At 38.7% G+C, this 23,477-nt stretch overlaps 2 protein-coding genes across 6 annotated transcripts in view; one reads left to right on the top strand and one right to left on the bottom strand.

Annotated features, from left to right (window-relative positions):
- The window catches only part of LOC103472461 (relaxin-3 receptor 1-like), a 74,824-nt gene that overhangs the window by 45,653 nt on the left and 5,694 nt on the right, over positions 1 to 23,477 (top strand). For 2 of the 4 annotated variants that reach the window (XM_017307647.1, XM_008422112.2), the window contains 3 exons: positions 2,684 to 2,812; positions 11,461 to 11,599; positions 11,984 to 12,046. The gene's annotated coding sequence lies outside the window, so the exon portion shown is untranslated. Of the gene's footprint in view, positions 1 to 2,683; positions 2,848 to 11,460; positions 11,600 to 11,983; positions 12,047 to 20,442; positions 20,668 to 23,477 lie in introns of those variants that run through there. The other 2 variants (XM_017307648.1, XM_008422113.2) reach the window with 2 other exon arrangements.
- LOC103472459 (zinc finger protein 516-like) lies at positions 999 to 21,094 on the bottom strand. 2 transcript variants are annotated; one of them, XM_008422110.2, is made up of 6 exons: positions 20,823 to 21,094; positions 13,757 to 13,813; positions 7,792 to 9,271; positions 6,072 to 7,334; positions 4,807 to 4,871; positions 999 to 2,784 (listed from the first exon to the last, which is right to left on the bottom strand). In XM_008422110.2, the coding sequence occupies exons 3-6, from the start codon at positions 9,095 to 9,097 to the stop codon at positions 2,734 to 2,736; spliced, it is 2,685 nt and encodes an 894-aa protein (XP_008420332.1). In that variant the 5' UTR covers positions 9,098 to 9,271; positions 13,757 to 13,813; positions 20,823 to 21,094; the 3' UTR covers positions 999 to 2,733. The 2 variants fall into 2 exon arrangements, with proteins under 2 accessions (XP_008420332.1, XP_008420333.1); XM_008422111.2 differs by lacking the exon at positions 13,757 to 13,813.

The raw sequence follows: 23,477 nt of genomic DNA, 5'->3' as shown, positions 1-23,477 counted from the left end.
GCCTGACATTATCTACTCCGAGACCCTGTGGCCGCGTCGCAGCTCTCTTGCTGGTGGCACGGCGAACATGATCCGTGATGTCTCGCAGGCAGCAGGAACTGATGCTGTCACTCCACCAAGATATAACACAAGTCGCTGGCAAATGCATGGTGACAGGAACATGTGGGCTCACCAGTGGGCTCACTTGGATGTGAGTCATGATGTGAGGTCTTATGAGCTCACTTAGTAGTAACAGCAACTTACAGGTGCTGAACAACAGAAATGATTATAGGTACAATTGTAAGCTAACTTTGAGGGAGTCGACTTGGTTTTGAATAAGTTAAAGGCCTAAAAGTTTGCAAAGAAGACTCACATCATAGATGAAGTCCAACTAAGGAAAAACACTGAACTCTGAGTGCAAATGGGAACTGGAACGCTTTAGCCTCATTTGTTGATGTAGTCTGCCACCTGCTGGTAGAAGTTAAACTGCAACAAGGATGAGTGTCGTAATCATTACTATCATCTTAATTAATACCTTTCTTAAGCTTATGTAATAAAAGAAAGTAAGGCACAAGATAATAAAAATTAAACTATAGGCAAATGTGTTTTTTATTTGTTCAGTACTATCCTCAGTTATTATTAGTAAGTCAGTAATTATTGGTATGCGCTCTCTAACCGTCTGATTTTTAAATCTGATTTCTGCAGTATGTAATGTTACGACATGAACTACCACATGGATATGTGGATAGACCAATCAATTCGACTTTTTATTTGTAGAAAATATATAAATTAGCTTCTTTTTTGTTTTTAAGTAGACAAAAATTTGCTGTTGGGTTATGTTACTATCACATGTACTTTAATCTGGTCATGTAATAATTCGGCCCAAATAGTGATTAAATGCAAAACATATTGACACAACATATTTACACTGCATTACAAACAATACTATTGCATTTGCTTTTCTAATATTACCCAACTAAGGACACACTTATATTATAAAACATACCAAAAACACTGTGTATATAAATCAACATTAACTTTATTCAAATAATTTTACAAACACACTGAAGCTGTTGAAAATATTCCTTCTGATACCAACATAATTACCTACGAAACATGTTTACAGTCACAAAAATGAAACCACTCGGAGCTCAATTTAAAGCTTGATGTTTGCAAAAAGTTTGGGGTTTGTATGAAAAACAGTGGCTCACCGTTTCCTGTTGTTTCAGAGAGAGCGGCCCTCCACAATTTGTGTTTTCTCTCTACAAATATCGAGTATCTATGGGTCCTTGAATATCACTTTTAGAAAAGAAAGAGCCCCTGAAGTAAAAGTCCATTTACAATATTTATCGACAAGGAGAATATATTTTCTGCTAACACTCATTGTAATAGTTGTGTGCTCTTTGGATCTCCCAACAATCATACGCTTATGGCTTTATGTCAAATGCATAGACATTTTATCTAAGGGAGAAGATAAATGAGATGTACTAAAAATGTAAACATACTAGAAGAAACCAGCAAACAGAGTACACATGGAACACAAAAGGAGAGTAAAGTGAATTATTAAAAATGAATACAAACCATACTTTTTTTTTTTTTTTTCAGAGGCTTGACAAGCCGGGGTGGGGGGCTTGTAGGAGCCACATCAGTACAAACTGTTTTTCACTACCATTTTTACTTCTAGAAGAAACAAAATCACAGCATTCAGTCGCTACGTCACATACAAAGTATGAAAGACTACCAGATGTTCACAGAATAAATCTAACTGAAGCACAGAGGCAAATACTGCATTTGTAATTTAAATCTGAACGTATAACGGCGGGCACCTTTTTGGACGCTACAGACTAGCTGTATGATGGGCAACAATTTATGGGTACAATCTAAACCGACTGGGTCTAAAAAAAAAAAGCTTTCAGCTTGTTCCACTCCGTTATCCAGTGAGACTGTGAGCTAATATTAGAAAATAGTTCAACACATTGTTTATAATGGGTTTCTTCCTAATTAATGACTGAAAAGAGACCACTTACCTATCTGAAATGAAACTAAAAATATATTTTTTTTCACACAGAAACCATACAGTACCACAACTACACCTCATATAAAAGTGAATCATAAACTGGCACATTGAGCTGTACACCCCTCCTCTCATGTCAGAGTTTATTGGTTAGGTTCAAATCTGAAGTGATGTTAGTTTATCTGTAATTCTGAATGTGGTAACAATAACAAACGTAGCAAAGATAACAATCATATTAAAAACAAAAACATTTACAGGAGTTGAAACAACAAACTGAAACATGACGGTGATATACAGTGAATAACGTTGCATTTTTGCAGCAAGAGTGTTTTTCAATGCTTTCATGGTGTTACGCCTTTCCTGTTGTTTTAACGGATCCGTTTTTACAGTATCACTACAACTAAAGACATCTTCTATGTAGCTACGCGACTGAAGCAACACACTTTTATTTCCATCTGGACTGGAGCATTATCTCTACAAAGTTTCCAAACACCTCACCGTGCGTGCACGTCAGCTATCATCATCTAAAGGTTTACCGAGCAAAGAAAACATGCGGAAGACCTCAAATAAAATAATCATGTTGCAAAGTAAAGAGTTGACCTCATTGCTTCCGATAAATTGTGCATTTTTCACTGTTGCCTCTGCGTTTTTGGCTGCTTCCTTCAAAGAACAACGTGTGTTTTTATTCAGCAGGTAGGATGGTGGCAGCGGAGATCAGCAGCAGCAGCAGCAGCAGCGCCTCACGTTCCTTTATGCAGAGATCCTGAAGATGGAGTGGAGCGGCTGCTCTTCTGCAGGAGACGGACAGAAAGCTCAGAGGTTACACCACACACACATCTGTGTTGGAATAGCAGGTCATTGTGCCCTTTCACCACCTTGCATTTTGAACGTGACTTTTCTGAGTAAAAGCTCATGTATTTCTACGTTAAAGAAAGTGTTGCTTTAAATGAGGCAGCACAGGAAAATCTAAATGAAGGTGGGATGGATTGGCGTAGTCAAAGTTTGAACTTCAATCTAATTCAAAGCTTGAAACATAACCTTACGTACCCAGGCTATTTATGCCTGTGTAAGTCTCCAAAATATTGGAGAGTTTTCCTAAGAACCTGCCTAAGGAATTAATTAGGACATTTCTTAATTAACTGCCTAATTAAGAAAAGATTGTGCAAAAAATTGAGTTTTTTTTACCACGGTAAAAAAAACAACTAAAAAAACTATCATCTCTAACACTTGCATGGTCGTTTAATCTGTGTTGCCCTGGGATGGACTGGCAACCTGGCCCCTAGTGACCATATGAGGATAAGTGGGTACATATAAATCATAAACAGCTGATCAGAAACATTTAAGTGTGAAGGAGAAAAGCTTTCTTTACAATGCTGTACATCATATTGTTCTAACATTTAATAATGATTATTTTTGAAAAAATGCCCAGTCTCTCACATTTTTCAAGCCAAAACAAAAAAAAAAAGAGAGAAATTATTTATTTATTTATTCATTTGTAATTAAAGTGAAACTTGACCGATCTGTGTGGTCTTGTTAAGGCAGCGTGGTTAGGATAAATGTCTGCCTTTAAGTGGAAGCAAAAGGCTGAAAAGTTTTGAGACGAACTGATTTAAGGAGGGAGAAGAGGAGAAAGGAAGCAGTTGTAGGTGTCATGACGGTAGGCCTGAGTGACAGGCCTAACTGACACAACATATGGAGACGCCGGGTGAGTTTTACCCCGAGGGGGGACCAACGATGTCTTTTTATTATTTGTTTGCCTCGTCCCTGTCAGCCTCCCTTACGCATGGTGAAGGAAAGCGGCAGCCAGGTTGCAAGAGCTGACAGCTACGCACACAGACAGAAGTGCGTCTGCAGACACGAGTGTGCACGGGGATGACAGGCTGTACTCGGACAGAGACGAAGTACAGACAGCGGAGCAGGCACCCAGTGCTGCTCTGCTGGAGAGACGTTTGAGTAAATTAGGGATTTCTGTGCTGTTCTCCAACCCAAATGATTAGGATGTCTTGGCAGGCAAAACGTGTGACGCAAAAATGGCAACATATCTGATTTGTTTTGATACTCGGGTGTAATCAGTAGTTTAAACTAGTGATACGCAATGTGCAAAATGACTTTCATCGTAAATATTTGCTCAGGAAAAAGGATTGTGCTTTTCAAAATCAGCTACTTCCACAATCATCAACACCTTGCAAGTCTAAATATAACATTCATTAAAGTTAAAAATGGTTTATTATAATGAATTGCATAATTTAGTCAAGAAATAACTTCAGTTTGCACTATTGTTTTAAACAGTTCACACTGGATCAAAGCACAGATACGTTTGCTCAGACTTAAAAAAAAATATGAGGGGTGAAAACCACCAGCGCCACTCCAATCTTTCTGAAGTGCCTTATTATTCTAAACACAGTTATTAAACCCTCGTCATCAAATCAACACCAGCCCACAGTCTGCATGATCTCAATGGCCACAGAGCTGTGCCGCTCTTATGCCGTGTGTTATGTTTTTATACAGTACAGTTCTTTTTATAGAATTGGGAACATATATGTTGAAGATTTTTTTATTATTATTATTTTTAAGAAAAAGTTCTACCTGAATGGTGTGTTATTGTTCTGCATGTTATTGCATGTCAAGTAAAATTGATGTAAAAGCATGTCACCATTTGTCTATTCTATTCTATTCTATTCTATTCTATTCTATTCTATTCTATTCTATTCTATTCTATTCTATTCTATTCTATTCTAAAAAAAACAGTTTTATTTTAAAACATTTAGTTTTAAGGAATTCTTGTTTAGGAAAAGTCTCCATAAAACAAATACCTGTTTGGAAGATTCAGTGGAAGAATGAACTTCATTCCCAAAACTTCCATTCAATTGCAGTGTTGCTGTAAAAGAATTTTAAAACGGCAATTAACCATAAACACTGTATCTCAAATCCTGCATGCTTCAGAAACTTAGCAAAGGCATCATGCTGACAAACTTTAAGACATTAATAGTAATCTGCATACAATAAAAATACCCAAACAAAACAAGTTGTAATATTTTAATATTTTAGCCCAGTGTCTTGCAAAAGTATTCCTACCCCAAATGTTATGCTCACAAGCTTTAGTCCATTTTGTTTTATGGGATTTTGTGTGATAGAACACAACAAAATGCAATATTGCGAAGTGGAAGAGAGTTTTGTTTTTCAAAATTCTTTGCAATTCAGTATAGCGCCATTTCACTACAAATGTTGCGTCACGGCACATCACATATAGAATTTTTTTTTTTTACAGAAATATAAAATCAATCCAATCATACCAATGTATTTAAAGACATTCTAATTTGATTGTGGTTACTAAAGAATATAGACTTTAGTGTAATATTGAAATTGGTAAAAAGTTTTCTATATGAAGAAACCTAGCAGGCTCTACTGAGCCTCTGAATTTTAGCCGTCATTCAAGTACCAACAATGGACAGTCATTATATTAAGTTGTTAACTTTGAAGCAATCCCACGTTGAGGATAAATATATGGACAGTGGTGAGGAGAAACCCCCTTTAACAGGAAAAATCCTCCAGGAGAACCTGAGTGTGATGAGTGGTCACCTGATGTGACCTACTAGAGGTAAGTTAAGAGTTGAAACTCAAATATGGTCAAGTCAAAATCAGACTTAATTCCAGTTGGCAATCAGCAGTAGGCGTTTAAAATAAATGGTCACAGATCCAGCAATACTGAGTGTGAGCTGTGTTGCCAAGAACTGACAAAAAAAATGTATTTTAGATGTGCAAAGATGGACATACATCAATAGACATACAGCTGTGACTGTATACAGCTGTGCTGCAAAGTACTTGGCTGAATACAAATACATAACTTTACAGATTTTTTTTTTTTTGGTAAACCATAATTTCCTTCCACTTCATATTTATGCATTAATTTGTGTTGGCTTATCAAACCTCACTAAAATAAACTGAAGTTTGTTACTCATGTCCTCATTTGTCATAGTATTAATAGTTGTAAACACAGTATATGTTGAATAAATCCCAGATTTTTTCTTTTACCTCTCTCAGGCATTATAGTTAGTTTGGCTGGTAAAACTTTATTTACCTTGTGGATCCAGTCTTGGATCGACATATCCCCAGTGCTGATAAAGAGCTGCCAGCTCATGGGGACTGTAGCTCTTCAAAAGACTTAAAAGGTCCATCTCCTTAGGGGTGTCTCCTGCTGAGTCACTCTTTCCCTGAGCAAAAAGGTGTTGTTCTAAATATGCTTTCCCACCATGTAGCCCCCACATGTTCATGGCTGCCCAAAGATCAGGGCCTTTAAGACCAGAGGAAAAGTCCCATGATTGCCTTCGGGAGTGGGTTCTGTCTGCTGCTGTGTTAGAAGAAGTCCCACTTTGATTTCTTGCTAACATGAACCCCAAACCCTCCTGGGGGAAGACACCCTCCACAGCAGCTCTGTTGCCTCTGTGTTTGGGGCTGCTTGAAGTCTGGAAGTTTGAGAGACTCTTGGTGTGCACAGAACTGTTTATTGAAGTAACCTGGGCAATGGAGGCTTTACTTACACTATCTACGACTCGTTTATGTTCACCAGACTTCCTTTGAGGTTGGAACACAACCTTCCCACGAGAATGTGTTGCATCTGAGGAATGCGAATCCTTCGGGTGATGCTTGGGCCTTGTGATGCTTGACTGGATTTTTGAGGTTGAGACCTTGCTGCTGGTTTGGGCTGTGATACCCGGAGGTTGTGTACGCTGTGTTCGTGGAGTGGGTAAAGCTGGGCAGTCCTTGCCTTCAAGGAACGGTGGAGGTCCTGTGCGCCTCCAATGAGAAGACCCCGCTTTCAAACTCTTTAAAATGCTAATGCAGGGTGCCCACTTTGGTGCTACAGAGCTGCTGCCATCCACCCTGTGGGTGACACGCTGATGAATCCACAGGACTTCTGGGTAATTGCTAGTGTGCGAACAGTATAGACACTGATGTTGCACCAGGCCCTCAGTTTTTACCAGATCATTTGAATTTTCAACAGCAACAGAGGATGAAGAAAGATTAAGAAGACTGAAATTTTCACCACCAATGTGTACCTCCTCTTTCATCTCAATCACACTCGAGTTTTCCATCTTAATGCTTCCCTCTGCAAACTCTTGACCAGGAGGATATGTGTACTGATTCCAATATGGCTGACTGAGCAACACACTCCTGCTCCTGAGGTAGTCCATATATCTCGAAGAACCACTTTTACTGATGTTGCCAGCAGTGGTGCTCTGTTTGCTGCAGGGGCCGAGGCGATGGCTGTATAGGTGGGACCTGAGCAGCGAGGACTCAACAGTTTGGAAATCACAGTACTCACAGGAGTATGACTTTTTATCTATAAGAACAAGAAGAAAAAGAAGTTCAAAACAGTTTTGAAACCAAGTCAGTTCCAGGAAACCAATGACTTTAAATTGCCTCCTATTTATGATAAATGGAGGGATTAAACATCTAGAACCACATATTAGCTTCGAACTTACAACAAACATTACATTAGCTTGTTTCTCTCTGAAAAAAGGCTCAAATCCATCTGTGCAATGCTGCAACAGCTGGTGTAATTCAATTATAAATCCACTAGAGGGCTCTAGCTACCCCTTTAGTGACAAAAAAACTACACCATGGTTGACCGAGTTTTGAAACTTCCACCTTGATGGGTGTCTCAATCTAAACTAACCTTAAAGAGAGCAGCGTAACGAAATACATTTCTTTTAAGCAGCTGTCCTCATTGCAATTTTAGCCTTGCAAACCCATTTCAGGTCTACAGAATGACAGTGTGAGTGTTTTTCTAGGCTCACCTCCGTGCTCTTGGCTCCTGATGTTCTTACTCTGCTTAGATGAGAGTTCTCTGACCTTCTTTGTCTGCAGTGCCTCATAAAACGCTTGACCAAGACCATTCAAAATGATACGGTCTTTTTGGAAAAATTTTTTGTCTCCACTTCTGCCGTGATTCGGAGAGTTCAGTGCGTGATCGTCAGCTGTATCACCCTTCTTCTTCTTGACACTAGAGTTGGAGCTGTCAGTTTGTTTCCTCTTCTTTTCCTGCTTCAGGGGTACGTATTCTCCTTTCTCTGTGTCATATGCCACTTCTGCATCAGCCAGCCTCTCCTCCCAGCCCAGACATTTTTCAGAGGACTCCACTAGTCGTCCCCTTGTAGCTAGCTGCCAGGCTTGGTAACTACAAACTGGGTCTAGCTCTTGAATTCTTCTACCCTGAAATTTTACCTCAGGTGGTTCTTTAGAGTTAACACTTTTGAGGCTCAGGAGTTCCAAAAAGTGCTTCTTATCAACTTGCAACTCAGAGGGCATCAGGTCTTCACTTTTTGGATTTGGGTTCAGTTTATGCAACTTTTCGTGAGCCCGCAATGTGGTGCGGTCTTTGAAGAAGTTACCGCAGCCAGCGCAGAGCTCGTAGAGGCACTCTTCGTTTGTCAGTGACGCTGGGTCCTGAGGAGTCCCATTGATCGTGGCAGGCAGCTCATTGCTTTTACTGCCTTGAAGCTGTGCTTTGACCCGATGAATGCGCATGTGGCTTTGGAGGAACCATGCTTGGCGGAAGCGTCGTCCACAAATGCGGCATCCGTGATCGTGGGAACTGTGGTGCAGCTTAATGTGGGATTTAAGGAGCAATACCTGAGGGAAAACTTGGCCGCAAATGATGCAGGAGAACGGCCCGTCTCCAAACTCAACCCCATTTTTACTTTTGACTTTTTTCTTTGTTACTTTCTTCTTCACCTTCCCATTGATGTGATGAGCTTTGTCAGATGTGCTGATGACTTCAGGGACGTCAAGAACATCAGGCTCATCCTTCTGGTCCTGATCATCTTCCTCCTCATTGTCTCCAGGGTTTTTGCTGAGGAGGCCCAGTTTATGGCTTCGGATGTGAGCCTTCAGGCTGCCTTTCTGAGCTGTCCGGTGTTCACAGTAGGGACACTTATACGGCTTCTCCCGTGTGTGTCTTCTCATGTGCTGAGAGAGAGAGCTGAGCAGAGGAAAACTACGACCACACACTCCACATGTGTGGCACGCTGCTGCATCTTCTTCCACTTCTTTTGTACTTGAAGCTTGTTTTTGTGATACATCCTCTTTCTCCTCCGTCTCCATTACTTTTCGTGAAGATTTCGCAGGTTAACAGCTGTGTAGTTAATCTGATGAATCTTCAAGGTTTTAACCCAGAAAAGTCATTAAGTTCTCAAAGCTGGCGACTGGAATCTGCAAAAAGTCACTGCTTTAAGGTCCATCCCGACCTCTGAAGAAAGTATGTTTCCAGTAGTTTACCTGAAAATAGAAGAATATTAATGTTAACAGCCTGACAGATCTTAAAGTCTGAAGGTGAATACAAATGTCACTTTTCAGATTTGTATAAAAGTAGAAGTAACTTGATAAAATGTGCAAAAGTTTAAGCAACACCGTGTTTCCAATGATTATTTCTATCACTAGCATTATCATCATCATAAAGTAAATAAATAAATCACAGCTGTATGCAGTTTTCAATAATATGATTAGCGTAAAATTAACATTTGTGGTTTAGAAGCCCCATACACAAACATTTCAACTGTTACCTATAAAACAGTATATAATAATATTGGATAATAATTGTAACTAGATAATAGTTACAGAACAATGTGATTGATTCATATATGAATTGTTGGTTGTGTCCTTTTCCTAATGCAAAAGTTTTAGGGCAGACCAAATCCCAATTGTCTTTGCAAAAGCTCTCTGATAAATATGGCCGTCACAAAGAACTGTTTGGATGTAATAATTGTTAGGACATATAATTTCACATGTCTTGCATTCATGCTTTTGATATTTACAGTATATTTAGCTATTTGAATGGCCCTAGGTTAATGGCAACAACGCAAGTGTTTCTTTAGTGGCTGACATGCTAAAGCTTTTGGAGAGTTGTGGGGATATTGTGTAATAGTAAAGAAAGAAATGTCTCCAGAAAATGAGGCTTAGTCACAATCAGTTTCGTTATTGCAATTTTCAGCAATAGTATTGCATTTACATCTTTACCAGAAAGTGTACAGTTCTATGTTAAGCAAACACACCCCAACAATGACAAAAGCAATTTCATGCGTCTGCATCCAACTGATACTGGGACAGTGTTTTTGTCCCACAGCAGATGAACGATGCCTGTCTGTACATATTAGAGCGCGGGTCAGTGTCTCAACATGCATGTCTATCAGTCCTTTGGTTTCCTATGCCTAAATTGAGTGTGTGAGGTGAAGCATGAAGAGATGTATTCATTCCTGGCCCAGCCAGGATGAACCCTTAGGGGCCATCCACTCTAATTCCCAATCAATAAACCGCCATCAACAAACTTTATTTCAGAAACTTGCAGAGTAAAACAGGCAGAGACAGAGTGCTATTCTGGAGCAACTGCTGTGAAATAGTAACATACTCATGAAGTCCAACGTTAACTTTATTAATTTAGTTGTATTATTTACTAAACGTCTTCATTTCAAAGAATTACAGCATAGAATTACAAAATCCTCTAATCACAGCAGTGTTATCGTTGTTATCGTACTCCACAAGGAAAGTTCTAACCCCAACAGGCAGGATTAGACATATATTTTATGCAAATGTGAGCATTTGTTGGACTGTTTTAGTCAAAGAAGATACTTTGTGGTGTACAGCCAGCCAGGCAGTCAAAAGAGAAACCTGCTATTGTGTTGGCAGCACCAGAACTGTCACATCGCCTCACGTCTGGCCCTCAACCCTCATTGGGGGTCCAGGGAGTTATTGTTAAACGAAAGAGGCCTGGGCCTCTACGTCACTCTCTTCCAATACATGTCTGAGCAAATAGGCGGGACAAATAAAACAACAACTATTATTTCAGTTCACAAATTTGAGAAAAAAAACAAGATTTGTATTTGTAACTTTGAAGTCATTTGGCTGTCTTATCTGCATCCACAGGCGCATCTGCCTACATGCATGTTGTCTTCTATGCTGATCCGCTCACACTGGCATGGGTGCATGGAGGGGTTCAGAGGGTCTTTTTGGATATGGCAGGTGTTTTGTAGGCAGACGCTACCAGATTAGTGCACAGGCAATGCGGCACACTGTCTATAAGAGCGCTGGGGGGGGCATGTGCAAGAGAAACTGGAGGGCGGCAATTAAGGGTTTAATGCTAAGGCGAATGAAATGAGTTAACACAATGGGGATAAAGTCAGAGGGCTGATGGCAACAGATGGGTATAAACAGGCCATCAGTATAGAGTTAGGCGCCTTGACAGTATAACATAAGGACCTTATGTCTTTGTCACAGCAGCTCACATTTACATGTACAAAAAAAAAACCCTATTCATCTATCCACTTCCTCTTCTTCCACCCCATAAACATTCAGTGTTCTCTGAAGGATAAAATAAGTAATGCACACAGCAAAACGTGTTGCTTCAGGGCTTGGCTCATTTCTTTTAAAATCCCTCGCTCCCCCTTTTTTTTCCTCTCTCTTTTCTTTGGCAGATGAATAGGCATGTCCAGTCAGCTGTCCTCGCATTGATTCATCCTGACGTCCCAACCAGCTCAGCACAAACTCCCTATGGTCAGGGCATGGATGCTGAGAGCCTGTGTGCTGCGATGTGTGTGAAAATATCCGCTATCGGTGGGTCGTATGTTTGTGCGCCGCCTGTGTGCCCGGTTGCTGCTGTGGACAGGAAATAGCATCTCCCTTATTCTGCATGACACTCCCAAGAATGAATAAATCATAATTTATTTTGATTTTAAAATAAAATGTCTCTGTTTTATTTAACCCAGGTTGGCAAACAAGTGAAAAAAAAAAAAAGATGCGCAAATGTTTGCTAAAATGCCCCCAGAACGAGCCTGTCTCAGTGCCTGTGTGTTTGTGCTGAAGTCGTCCAAATATTCACATCCACAAGCCGGTGCCAACATACCCCTGACTGGAGATAGCATGTGACTGTCCTTATGCTAGTGTTCAAAGCCATAGTCGCTCACTAAGCCTCACCTCACATCTATGCTTTGTGTCCAGTAATCCTGCCCGTTTCCACTAACGCAGCTGAAGCAGCAAACAAAACCAGCACTTAAACCGAGGGTGAGTACTTTGCTAAAAGCAGTCTCAGAGTGAAGGTTAGATTTATTTATCCAACTTTAAGGTCCAATTTTTCAAATTTGGCAAACCCTCTAAACTGCACTCAGTCCACCCTCAGAAGGAAAAGAGCCTGCTTACAGATGTCTTCTGTCTTTGCTTTTGTCACAATTACATTTTTATATCAGAAAATAGCAATCGGTTTTTATATGAGTCAGAAAACTCTGATTTCAAGTGATGACACTTATTTATTAAGGGAATTTTTTTTAAAGCTGAGTTCAATTTTGCTAGCCAGTCTCATGCTTGATACTTGACTAGATTTGTAGAAAAAAGAATGACATAAAGAAACATCTCTGACAACATAAAGAAAGCTAAAATATCCTAAATAACAACACATCAGGTCTTCATCTAAAGAAATTGAGGAGCAAGAAATATGAATCTTCCTTGGCAAATAGTGGCAAATAGAACAACATCTAAATTCATACCTCACTTGCTTCAGCTATGGTTAATAGTCACAACTGTTTTATGAGAGAAGACCAAACTGATCTCCATTATTGGGTTTTGTGCTCACAGGCATTACTAATCAAAAAGAATACAACAGTCTGTGTGACTTTTGGCAAAAAATGCCCTAATGATCCCCAAGATGTCCCAATACATTTAGCATTAATCAGTATTTCAGGTCTTCAGGTCACAAACAGATGGGTGGTCAGTCTCCTACGATCTGTCATCAGTTCGTAAGCACTTAGGTCATGCAGTTGATGTCGCCAAGAATGACATAACCATTTACTACGGTTAGGAGGGAAGTATTTATTACATTGTGTTGGTTTGGATAGCTTCATTCACTTAAAAATTTAATTATCGTTTAAGACATCCTTTTTGGATTTACTCAATAAATCTTTTGTCTGAAAATAACATTCAATTGAAAAGCTGAATCAAAAAGTGGGAGGAAAAAAAGCATAAACAACAGACTCCTGATGCTGTTTATTAAACATGCTTCTCTAACGGACCTCAGAGGACTTTATGCCACAGCTGGATTCATACTAAGAATAAATTACACACTATTTACTAATTAAGTACATTTTGAAGATAATTAATTGCCCTGAGTTTTATTAAAGGATATCAGAAAAATGATGTTGAGTCAAATACTAACCACTCTTCAGGTTTTTATTTGTAAAAGTTTTTGTGAAAAATCTCTCTTCTACTTGAAGTGATGGTCCAGTTTAACAATGGCTTTTCCTAAGATTTCAACAGGACTTATGTTTCCTAAAGCGTACTAAGTCATAGTAACAAGACACTTCCTCTATTCAGCCAATGTCTCATCTTACAAAAGCCAGGTGAGCATTGTGACATATTTGATAAGCACAACCCAAATTTTCTGATCACATTTTATTACTGAAGATTTACAATGTTTCTAGAGTGACTTCCTGTAATTGAAAGGTAAACAGTGAAGTAGTAGTCTACTGTTGGTGAACAGCCTAATGTACCTAAAAGATTAGACAGCCATGAGCTCAGCAGTCACAGGCACGGACAAACTTGTGCACGCTGGTGCCCATCCCCCTCCTCATGCAGCTCTCCGCTCGGTTACACAACATATATAGGGATTACTCTTCACTGCATGGCATGAACTACTCCATGAGTGGCCTTTTATCATGGATGCCCCCTTAGTGCATTAAGAGGTATCCATAACAGGACAAAGAAATGACAGAAAATACTCACTGCAAAGGTTAGACCGGATAGCCAAGTATCTGATGCAAGGTAGATTGGAGATTAACTCTGAAAGCAGAGAAGAAAAGATGGAAGGATGACATATTTAAGGGTATTTTCAAATATTAGAGTTCATCTGTGGTGGGTCTAGGGGTCCACTGTGAACCCACTCTGTTTTCTGTGTGTATTGGCTAGTGTGGGAGACACTGCAGTATAATCTGCTAGCATTAAGTTGCTCTCTAAAAAAAGCACTCTCAACAGGGATTAGATTATCATGCCAAGGTCAACTCAGACTCACACTGTCTCCCTTTATGTGTCTCTGTCACTCTGGTTTGTGTCTTTTTACAGCATCCCACCCCCAATCCACCACATCCACACATCATCTGTGCTCCTATACTCAGGAGGAAATCCTGAGTTTGTTCATTTAAGATCATGATGTTAATGTTAGAGAAACAGAGACAACCTGCCAGAGATTAAAATTACAGCAGAATTTATCCTTGAACTTATCTAAGGCAATAAAAATTGATTGTCTTTTTTACAACTTCCCCATTTTTAGACAATATAAAGATTAATTATATTATAGCCCACTAAACATTTAAGTATATTAATAAATCATTTTGTACAATAACATTTGTCATTAAAGTACCTCTTTTTTAACCCTCAAATAGCGACGCAAATTTGCTTACCATTAGTGATTTAAAAAATGCATATTTTTATGTATATAGATAATTCAGCTGTTAACATAATTCCTTTCCTTTCTTTGTCCAAATAAAACTCAGTTGCATGCCTTTCTGGAAGTGCAGCTAACAAATCAGACCATATACTCTACAAACATCACTTTAGCCAGGTATGAATGATATTTACAATATACAAACAACTTATTGATTTTCTGTTGGGTTATTTTTATTTTTCTTTTGTTATGGCAGTTCCAGTTTCATCTTAGCTTTAAGAAGTTATTTATGATTGTCTCTTATTCTTGTTATGATTGTCTCTTATTCTTGTATGTCTGATGTTGACTAGGAGATGCTGGCTTTTGCTTTGCAATTTTCTAAATCCCATTAAAGTATTTATCTTTTTTGTGACCCTGATTTCAGCTCTATAATGAGATTAACTGTTCTTCTGCATACAAAAGAAAATGCAGATTACTCAAAACTGCGGCCTCTGCAACCCTGAAACCCAAACAGAGTCCTACAACAGTAATAAATGGAGGAAAACCTCAAAATATAAAAATGCATAATAATTTAAGCACAACTTTTTAGTTTTTACACTAAGTCTGTTTTCAAACCCTGTTGCAAATTCAAGTTTCACTCTTGGCTCTTTGGTTTTAGCATTTATTTTATTACTCATTTCTTTTCAGCCCAATATGGTTTTCCTGAACTTTACTAAAACAAATTTCAAATTAAAACTATATTTTGCATTGCTGCTTCACACAGTTCCTCCATAAATGAAAAACAAGTCAGTGTCTCACACTTGTCTTAAAATGACTTTAGTGCCATTGTACTTGTGATATACAACAAATTGCACTCACAAATCTCTCAAGTTACAAAGTGAATGCTGATCTGTAAGAACGTGTGAGTAATTTCCCATTTTCGCTCATGATTAAAGTAAGGTTTTAAGAAAGGTAAGGTGATAGCTACTCTGCGATTTTACCCAAGAGCAAAAGAATGACAGCTGGCAGGAGGGTCCGGATTAGGTTTCCCATCGGGGTATTGCATCTTTTACACCAGCGTTTCTCTGGAATAGAATGGGCCGATAGTAACCTGATTCCCTCAGACTCATCCAATCTCATCTCCCTCTGTCTCAATGGGACCAAAGAGGAGGGATCTGTGAACGCCTTACTCATCCCTTCCATCTTCCATCTGGACACTATGCCAATGTTTGAACTCCAGCTCCTTCGCTGGAGACTTGCAGAGCAAGTTTTCCCCTCCCTTTTTTTTCTTTTACACAAATTGGGAATAGTCTCTCCCAGATACTTGATTCCACCAGTTTTTATGTATTTGAAGTTGGGTGCGTTTTGCCCTAAAAATCAAAATTTTGTAATTGTTTTTCAGTCATTGTCTTTTTTAGTCACTTGCTATGTTTCCATCCAATTGTCATGCAACTTTTAAGAAAGATTTTGCAATGTTGCAAAAAGAAAAAAAGATGGAAAATGCAAATTAGATGTTTCTATCTACTGGTTTTGGAGCGAATTAACCAGGCTAAGCATTGCGTATGCTGATGGTGCACATGGCTGTAATAAACAAGATGTAGAGGTTGTAAACTAGCATAGAAATGTTCACAGTATCATGTCCACCAATAGATGAGAAAGTTTGCTATGTTATAACCTTTTTAGCAAATGTGTTCCCATTTTCCTTTTTATGCATTAACTCTTTTTCATGGATGGATGGATGGATGGATGGATGGATGGATGGATGGATGGATGGATGGATGGATGGATGGATGGATGGATGGATGGATGGATGGATGGATGNATGGATGGATGGATGGATGGATGGATGGATGGATGGATGGATGGATGGATGGATGGATGGATGGATGGATGGATGGATGGATGGATGGATGGATGACAGATTGATGGATGGATGGATGGATGGATGGATGGATGGATGGATGGATGGATGGATGGATGGATGGAGAGAAATACATTTCATCTTCATATACAAAGCTCTATTTTCTTTTTCCATACTTATCTTGATCTGGGATACATTGAAATGAAATTCTTGGATAGAAACCTTCCTTTAGAGTTTTATGTCAACTTTTTAAAATGCATTTTTGGTATTTTTCTTTGGATGCATCTTGCATGAGATATGCTGAGTAAAGTGATTCTTTTGGTTTGTGTATGATGTTTATTGTCTTTTTACTGTCTTAAAGCAGATGTAGTAAAACAATGAAGTAATAAATTCAGTTACTTTATTTTTATAGCACTGCTATAAAACAGAAGTCAAACCAGGCCACTCTACAGGGAGACTTACCAAGTCAAATTCAATTTTCCATTATTTTCCATAAACCTGCTATCAAGAAATTATGGCATCATTCTTATCTGTACAATATTATAATGAATACCACTAATAACTGTTCTGTGGTGTGCGTGTGTGTTGTTGTTTTTTTTTTTCTTTAATCAAGCACTCCCACTTCTGCTTGAGACCTGCACAATGTTGGTGTCTGTATAATTGGGAAAAACAACTTTCTGATGGGGAAATAAGTCATTCGAAAGCTCCCTCATGTCAGAAAACAACTTGGTCATAATTTTAATAATAGTTTAAAACACATTATACCAATTACCTCAGGGTGTTGCACACAAACATCAGAAATATAAACATTTTAAAAAAATCACAAAACACACCAAAACTAGGAACTGGGAATTTCCTAACACAATTTCTGTCTTGTAAGCATGGGAGTGGTGTAATAGCACTCCTTCAGTAAGCTAACCAGTAGTGTGCAGCAGCAGGTGTAGGAGGGGAAGAACTGCTTTATGCTTTGCTCCACACAGTTTGGAGAGAACTCCAGTCACTCCAGCTCCTTCTCTAGAATCTCATTAAAAGGACTTTAAACTATCAGAATAGCTTGGAACTTTTTAACTATATTTAGAACCTTGCTATACTTTAACTTTTCCATGCCTACCTGATAAAGGTGGTGGATCCACATTTAAACCAGGGTAGTATGATTTTTGGAATAATTCAGAATTTGCAAAGCAACATGGAGCCATGTTTAGAATTTAAAAAATTGTATTTATGTCTTTTTGAGGTCAAACTCCTTGGAATAACAAACTACAGTCTGGCTAGTTTGCCTAATTTTGATTTACTCTAAATTGGCCCTAATTGCACCCTGATCTACAATGCAACTAACCCAAAGGAATATTTTGGTCTGTTTCACCAACTTTTAAATCTACTTTTATTGAAGCTGTCTCCATTAGGATTTTAGCGTTAAGTTAGAATATTAAAGACTGACACACAGCTAACTCTTTACTTTTAGCCTTTCTGCCCAGTATCTGTAGCAGCAGTCTTGTCTCAAGCACCATACTGCCAGTTGCTGTTGCCTTCATCTGCTCCTGAAACCAGAATGTTTCAGTCCTTTGTCACCAAACAGATCTTGTTCCAAAGTCGAGATGGCCTCACCCCTCACATCCTCCTGTCGCCTCTGTCTGCACCCTTCCCCCTTTGTCCAGCCCCTTCGTCTCCTGACCTAATCTAGATGATTAAATCATTTTTCTTTAGCACAAATTTTGTCCCCCTCCCCACACCACAACTCTTGTCTGGTAGTCGGGCAGCACACCCTCCCCTATTGATCGTCATGCTGAGGAGATTACCCTAATAGCTGGGATTACCTCCCCACATGTTGGTCAGCCACATACTGCAGGGGAGGAGGGGAGAGCTGGGGATGGTGCATGTTGTGCATGATGTGCAAATTTACGCAGGGGAGGGGAGGAGGAGTAAGAAATGAAAAATCTGGGCCTATTTGTTTATTTCCAGTGAGCAGTGGATTGTAAAAGGCAACAACTAATATAACATCTGGATGCTTTGGGAGTATAAATAAGAGTTTTTGCAAGCAATATGTCACTTTTTATACTCCTATAAAAACTTCTTCCTTAATTATGTGGGGAAAAAAAGCCTTAAAGTACCAAGAAAAACAACAACAGCAAGAAAGAAAACAACTGAAATCTGTTTTTTTATGCATTCATTATTAAAGCACCTTAAAACTATATCAATACATGGATAGCTTATGATTTTTGAATCTAAGTTAAATATCAGTAAATATCTTACCTTCTGTATATAACTCTCTTTGTATCTTCATTTAATATAAATCCATATTAGGAGGTCCAAGAGGCTGAAATTAAGTTAGTCCACATGAAAGTGAAAATCTACCATCATAAACAAATTCCAGTATAAATAAAGAGTAATTTCAGATTATGCAAACTGTTGTTGATGATCACACTGCACAGTTTGCATATGCAAGTTAATTACAGAGAAACTTTTAACTACTGACAAAGGAAATGAAGATATGAGGTAGTGTGCCACAAGTAATATTACTGTGTTGAACAGGTAAAGAGAACTCATTATGTGACATGAAAATAAAGCAAAAAAATATTGATGGTTCATAAAACAGCTGCGGCAAAAACCTTTGTGAAGTTCAAAGTTTGAAGTTCAAGACGGGTAGAAGATCATGATGATCTTGGCCCCTCTGTGACCTGTCATTAGCTCCAGCCTCTGAGAACAATTGCTCTGGCTTTATGCTAAATAAAGACACCGAGAGAGTTATTTACTGGTCAAGAATACAAAGCAGTAATCTTCTGTAGATCGTTAACAAACTTGTAAGAGCATCATGACAAAGCATTACTTAAGGCATTTTTACTTTTGTGATGAAAAATGCTAATTCGGTTGCAATTGTAGTAAGAATGTTACTATAAATTAATAAGGCTGGGAGCAGTCTTGAAACTACCGTCTGGGAACTACCAGTGTTTCTGGATTTTGATTGGAGAAAAGTTCCACATTTAGATGAGACCACAAGTACACTTTGAATCCACTGTAGTTGTCATGCCATGGCACTGTAATTTTAGCATGTCGTCAAAACACGCATGCACTTTTGACCCTTGGCTTCCACCTCATTTAGAAAACGGTAACCTGCCTACGATGAGCCAAGTCCTCGTGAGGTTCCATATCACAAGTTGTGTTAAACTGAATAGGTGAAGTGGCACAAACACCACAGTCCTGTCCGCCATTGTTTTTGTTGTAATCTGGCCGTACATGTGTAGAACAAACCCTTCTGTCCTTCCTGCGCATGTTTACTTTCACACCTATAGAGCACTTCACACCTCCACAGGGGGTGTTCCCGAAAACTTCAACTCTGACACTTGGTTTCAAAAAGTAACGTTGTCATTGTGAAATCGTTGGAGATGTGTAAATCACCGACTGGATAGCAACTAATTGCTATGATTCCACTGAAAACGCCTCTGTTGAAACGAGAACGGAGTCGCCGGCTGCAGTTTTTGTTTCATTTGATAGATGTTACTCTGAAAACAAAAACACTTGCATATTAAAGCTTTAAGTATGGTGAATGATAACAAAATAGGAATTCAGAATTCATTTTTAAATTATTTACTTTTTGTCATAGCTGGGGCACAAAATCTAACTTTTTAAAACCAAACTTAAGTTCCAAAAGTCAACCAATATGACGCTTCAGTGCACACGCCTTTCTGAATCTTAAGATATATAGAAAACTTGTCAGTTTTGTGATAAATATACTATTTTTGGATCACAACCTTTTGAACAAAAACCCTAGAATTTCAGAAATTTGAAAATACTGTAACTTTATTTCTAAAACTACATGTTCTGGGTTGTTTGATATTTATTGCTGAATCATAAAGACTTTATAAACATACCTCACTTTAAGACATGTTTACACATTGCACATTAAGTTACAGTTGTAAGTCTTCTTGCGTTTGGATCACAATTCAGGAAGCTAATGAATTTTAAAAGCATCGTCTCCATCCACGTTTCCCCAACAGCTTCATTTTGACATCAGTGTGTGCATGCCTGCTGGTGGAGTTCAAGTTTAGTTTCTAAAAAGTTCAAGAGGTGAGAGCTTCTCAAAACATCCAGAACCGACAGAGACTAGAGAGAGAGAGAGAGAGAGAGAGACAGAGAGAGAGAGAGAGAGAGAGAGAGAGAGAGAGAGAGAGAGAGAGGCTGGAGGCCGTTCAGACAGTGCAGAGAAAAGGAATTCCGTTAATCCGCCTCTGATCCCGTACAATGGCAGCCTTGTTGTCTGTCCCGTTTGCGCTCACCTAACACTAGTTCAGCGGCGTTGAACATGCTCGCTTATTGCTGGTACAACAAAGGCGCTCACAAACGTGTGATTAATCACCAATTATTCCTGCAACGGCTGTCTGAGTGGGCTAAGATGGGACTTCGCCGAGTGCCGCACTGGTAACTGACATCCATAATAGTTAGATGGGATGTTGTAGTTAACTTTCGCCGACACTAACTCTTAATAACAAAGTGTCCCCAGCCAGCACCTCATCCTGCGCCTCAAGGAAACACTGTGTTTTGTCAGTTAACTGTCGCCTAGCTTCAGCTCTTACCTCCAGCAGGGGAGTTAACGTCAGGCGGCAGGTTGCTCCTGAAGGAATCCCATCACAGATAAAACAATGGCGAGCTCCCTTCAGCGGATAAACACTTGTCGACAAATCAGAGAGCTGTCTTTCAGCACTGTGCTAATCTCTCCTCGTCTCCTTCTCTTCTCGCAGCGCTAAAATAAACTTGAGTTGTTATTTAAATCACAGCGGTGCACCTGAACCGCAGTTCCGTCCTCAGGAGGCTCCGCAGCGGCAGACCGTTGTTGTTGGGAGAAGGGTGAAGGGAGAGATAACGTTATTAACGTTAATAACGAGCAACAGTGATATGTGCGTGAGCGCGCGGGTCTGCCCCATTTGTTGAGAGGGGTGAAGGGTGGGCGCGTGCGCGGAGGTTCAGATTAGATTAAGGTGGTTTTAGAACAGCGGTTCTAAAACATGGGGTGGGGATCCCACTGGGGGTCGTCAACCTTCAATTAGGAGGTTATGTGATCCCTAAATAACAAAACAAATTTAAAGAATGTTGAGCACTACTGAAGGTCAACTATTTATTAAATTTACTTAAATTTAGTTACTTAATGAATAATTTAAAGAGTATCTATTATCTCCTACAGTTTTTTTATTGTTTTCCTTATAAGCATATATTGTTAGGGAGGGACAGTGGGTTCTGTTGAAGATCAAGTTATGTCCTATTAAGGTGCCAGATCACAACAGAAGTAATTTAATGCTCTTTAACAGAAAGTTAAATTAGGTAGCAGGTTTAATTCCTGCTCACAGTCGTGTTAGGAAGAGCACTCCACATAATAACAAAACATCTGACAAGTCCGTGTGTTCAAAGCTGTGGAGTGATGCTGCTATGCTGAAAGTACAGTAAAATAAAAAAATTGTATTTAAAAAAAGGATGTATTTATACTTGAACAGATTTCAGATAAAGTTCAGGAATGAGTAGAGTTTTATTAGCCCCACCTCTTAACGTGTAGGCGCTTCACACAAAGAAAAGTTACCTCTGTCTATTAAATATTTTGAAATACATAAATAAGACCAAATAAACTGAGTAACACTACAAAGAATACGCCAGTAAAAAAAAACCTTTAGCAAAGTTCTATTTGCTGAAGTTGACATGTAGACTAAGTCGTATTTTTAATTTCTGGGTGTCTAAAAATTATGATGTAAATATGTAAGTTAAATATGTAAATGTTGACAGACGTGTTATCAGTTCTCAGTGCTTGAAGTCAATCTCATTAATCTTAACTCAAAATAATTTCTGTCATACGTCACACCAGATACATGCAGAATAATAGATTATTGTTCTTATGGCCATACTGTGGTGTTGGTGTCATTTTGAAGTAACATGGCTGTTGCTTCAAACAACTACTTTACCAGAAAGTAATTGTTTTTTTATTTAGAAGTAGAACAAGTTACATATATGTCACAAAATATGTATATTCACTCTCTTCCACTCTATTTTTGTCCAGTGGCCTTGTTATCTCCATTGGTTTCTTAAGCTGTCATAAAGGTGAGCTCAGTCTTGCTTCAGCATTTGGGGGTTTGCTTCAAATTGTTTATATAATATTGCCTAATACTTTTTTTTTTACATTCTGCATTTAACAGTGTGATTTAAAGCCAACTAGTGAGCCAACAATGAATTCCTTAAACTGACGGTCCTTCAGGAAGTTTTCTGCTTGACAATCAAACTAGGAAACTCACTCGATTTGAGGAAGCCATTTTTTTAGTTTTGTGTACAACCCCAAAGTAGCCAGTGGGTGTCACTGTTCTGCATTGAAAAATTGAAGTTTAAAGCAGAGAGGACCGTTCATCCACAAAGCAGGTGTTGGTTGTTTGAGGAGTTGAGCAGTTTTTCACTGTTGCTGTCGCCTGCAGCGATGAGCTCTAAGTGATCAGATAAACACATCTGGATTAATGGGACCAAAGAAGTAGAGATCATTTTGTGTCAACTCCTTTGTTCCATCAACTCATTTGAGGTAAAATACCTATGCTTATTAAAAAGTACTTGGAACAACATTTATTAAAAATGAGCAAAACTTATAAAAGTCAAATAAAATTCCACCACTTTCACATTTTTTTCAGTAATCAACTCTGACAGAAATTGACATGTTTCTTTAAGCAGTTCAATTTTTTGTATTTTTTTTTATAGTTCTCAAATTTAATTGTAACATTATCAAAAATTCATGTTGAAGTGCTGATCTTAAAATGGGTCTTCAGGGGGCGAACTTGTTCGCTCTACTCCGTGCAAAACCATTCCCTGCTTCAACGTCATACTGAGAAATGCACACAGCAATCGGTTCTCTCCACAATTTTCTCTATCATTATATCACTTTAATCTATAGGAATGGTGTGATTAGCTATTCACTGATGGTAACGTTGTAAAAACCATAGTATACCTTGAAAATAGTCTATGCCTACTTGCATATAGGCAGAAGGACATGGTACCATCAGGCATCTGGAAATTGAACCCAAATATGTCAAGGCTCATAATTCTCTTTATTTTGGCTCATTTAATTTGATTTTTTTCAATGCGAAGAAGAAAAATATTTAAGGTGTTGCTCTAAAACAGATCAATGGAAGTTCCTCAATCAGAACCTTAAAAAACATTGGCTTTAAGACCTGGGACTCCTTTAATTATCTCAGCATATGTCTCTAAAT

The sequence above is a fragment of the Poecilia reticulata genome, linkage group LG11, assembly GCF_000633615.1.
Source record: "Poecilia reticulata strain Guanapo linkage group LG11, Guppy_female_1.0+MT, whole genome shotgun sequence".
Classification (NCBI taxonomy): Eukaryota; Metazoa; Chordata; class Actinopteri; order Cyprinodontiformes; family Poeciliidae; genus Poecilia; species Poecilia reticulata.
This window is presented reverse-complemented; position numbering and strand designations above follow the sequence as displayed.

Excerpts from the sequence above, each read along its gene's own strand:
- LOC103472459 (XM_008422110.2), bottom strand. The coding sequence starts at position 9,097 with ATGGAGACGGAGGAGAAAGAGGATGTATCACAAAAACAAGCTTCAAGT. Across the intron at positions 7,335-7,791 it reads CAGGAGCCAAGAGCACGGAG|ATAAAAAGTCATACTCCTGT; the intron begins GTGAGCCTAGAA and ends TTGTTCTTATAG. Across the intron at positions 4,872-6,071 it reads TCCAAGACTGGATCCACAAG|CAACACTGCAATTGAATGGA; the intron begins GTAAATAAAGTT and ends ATTCTTTTACAG.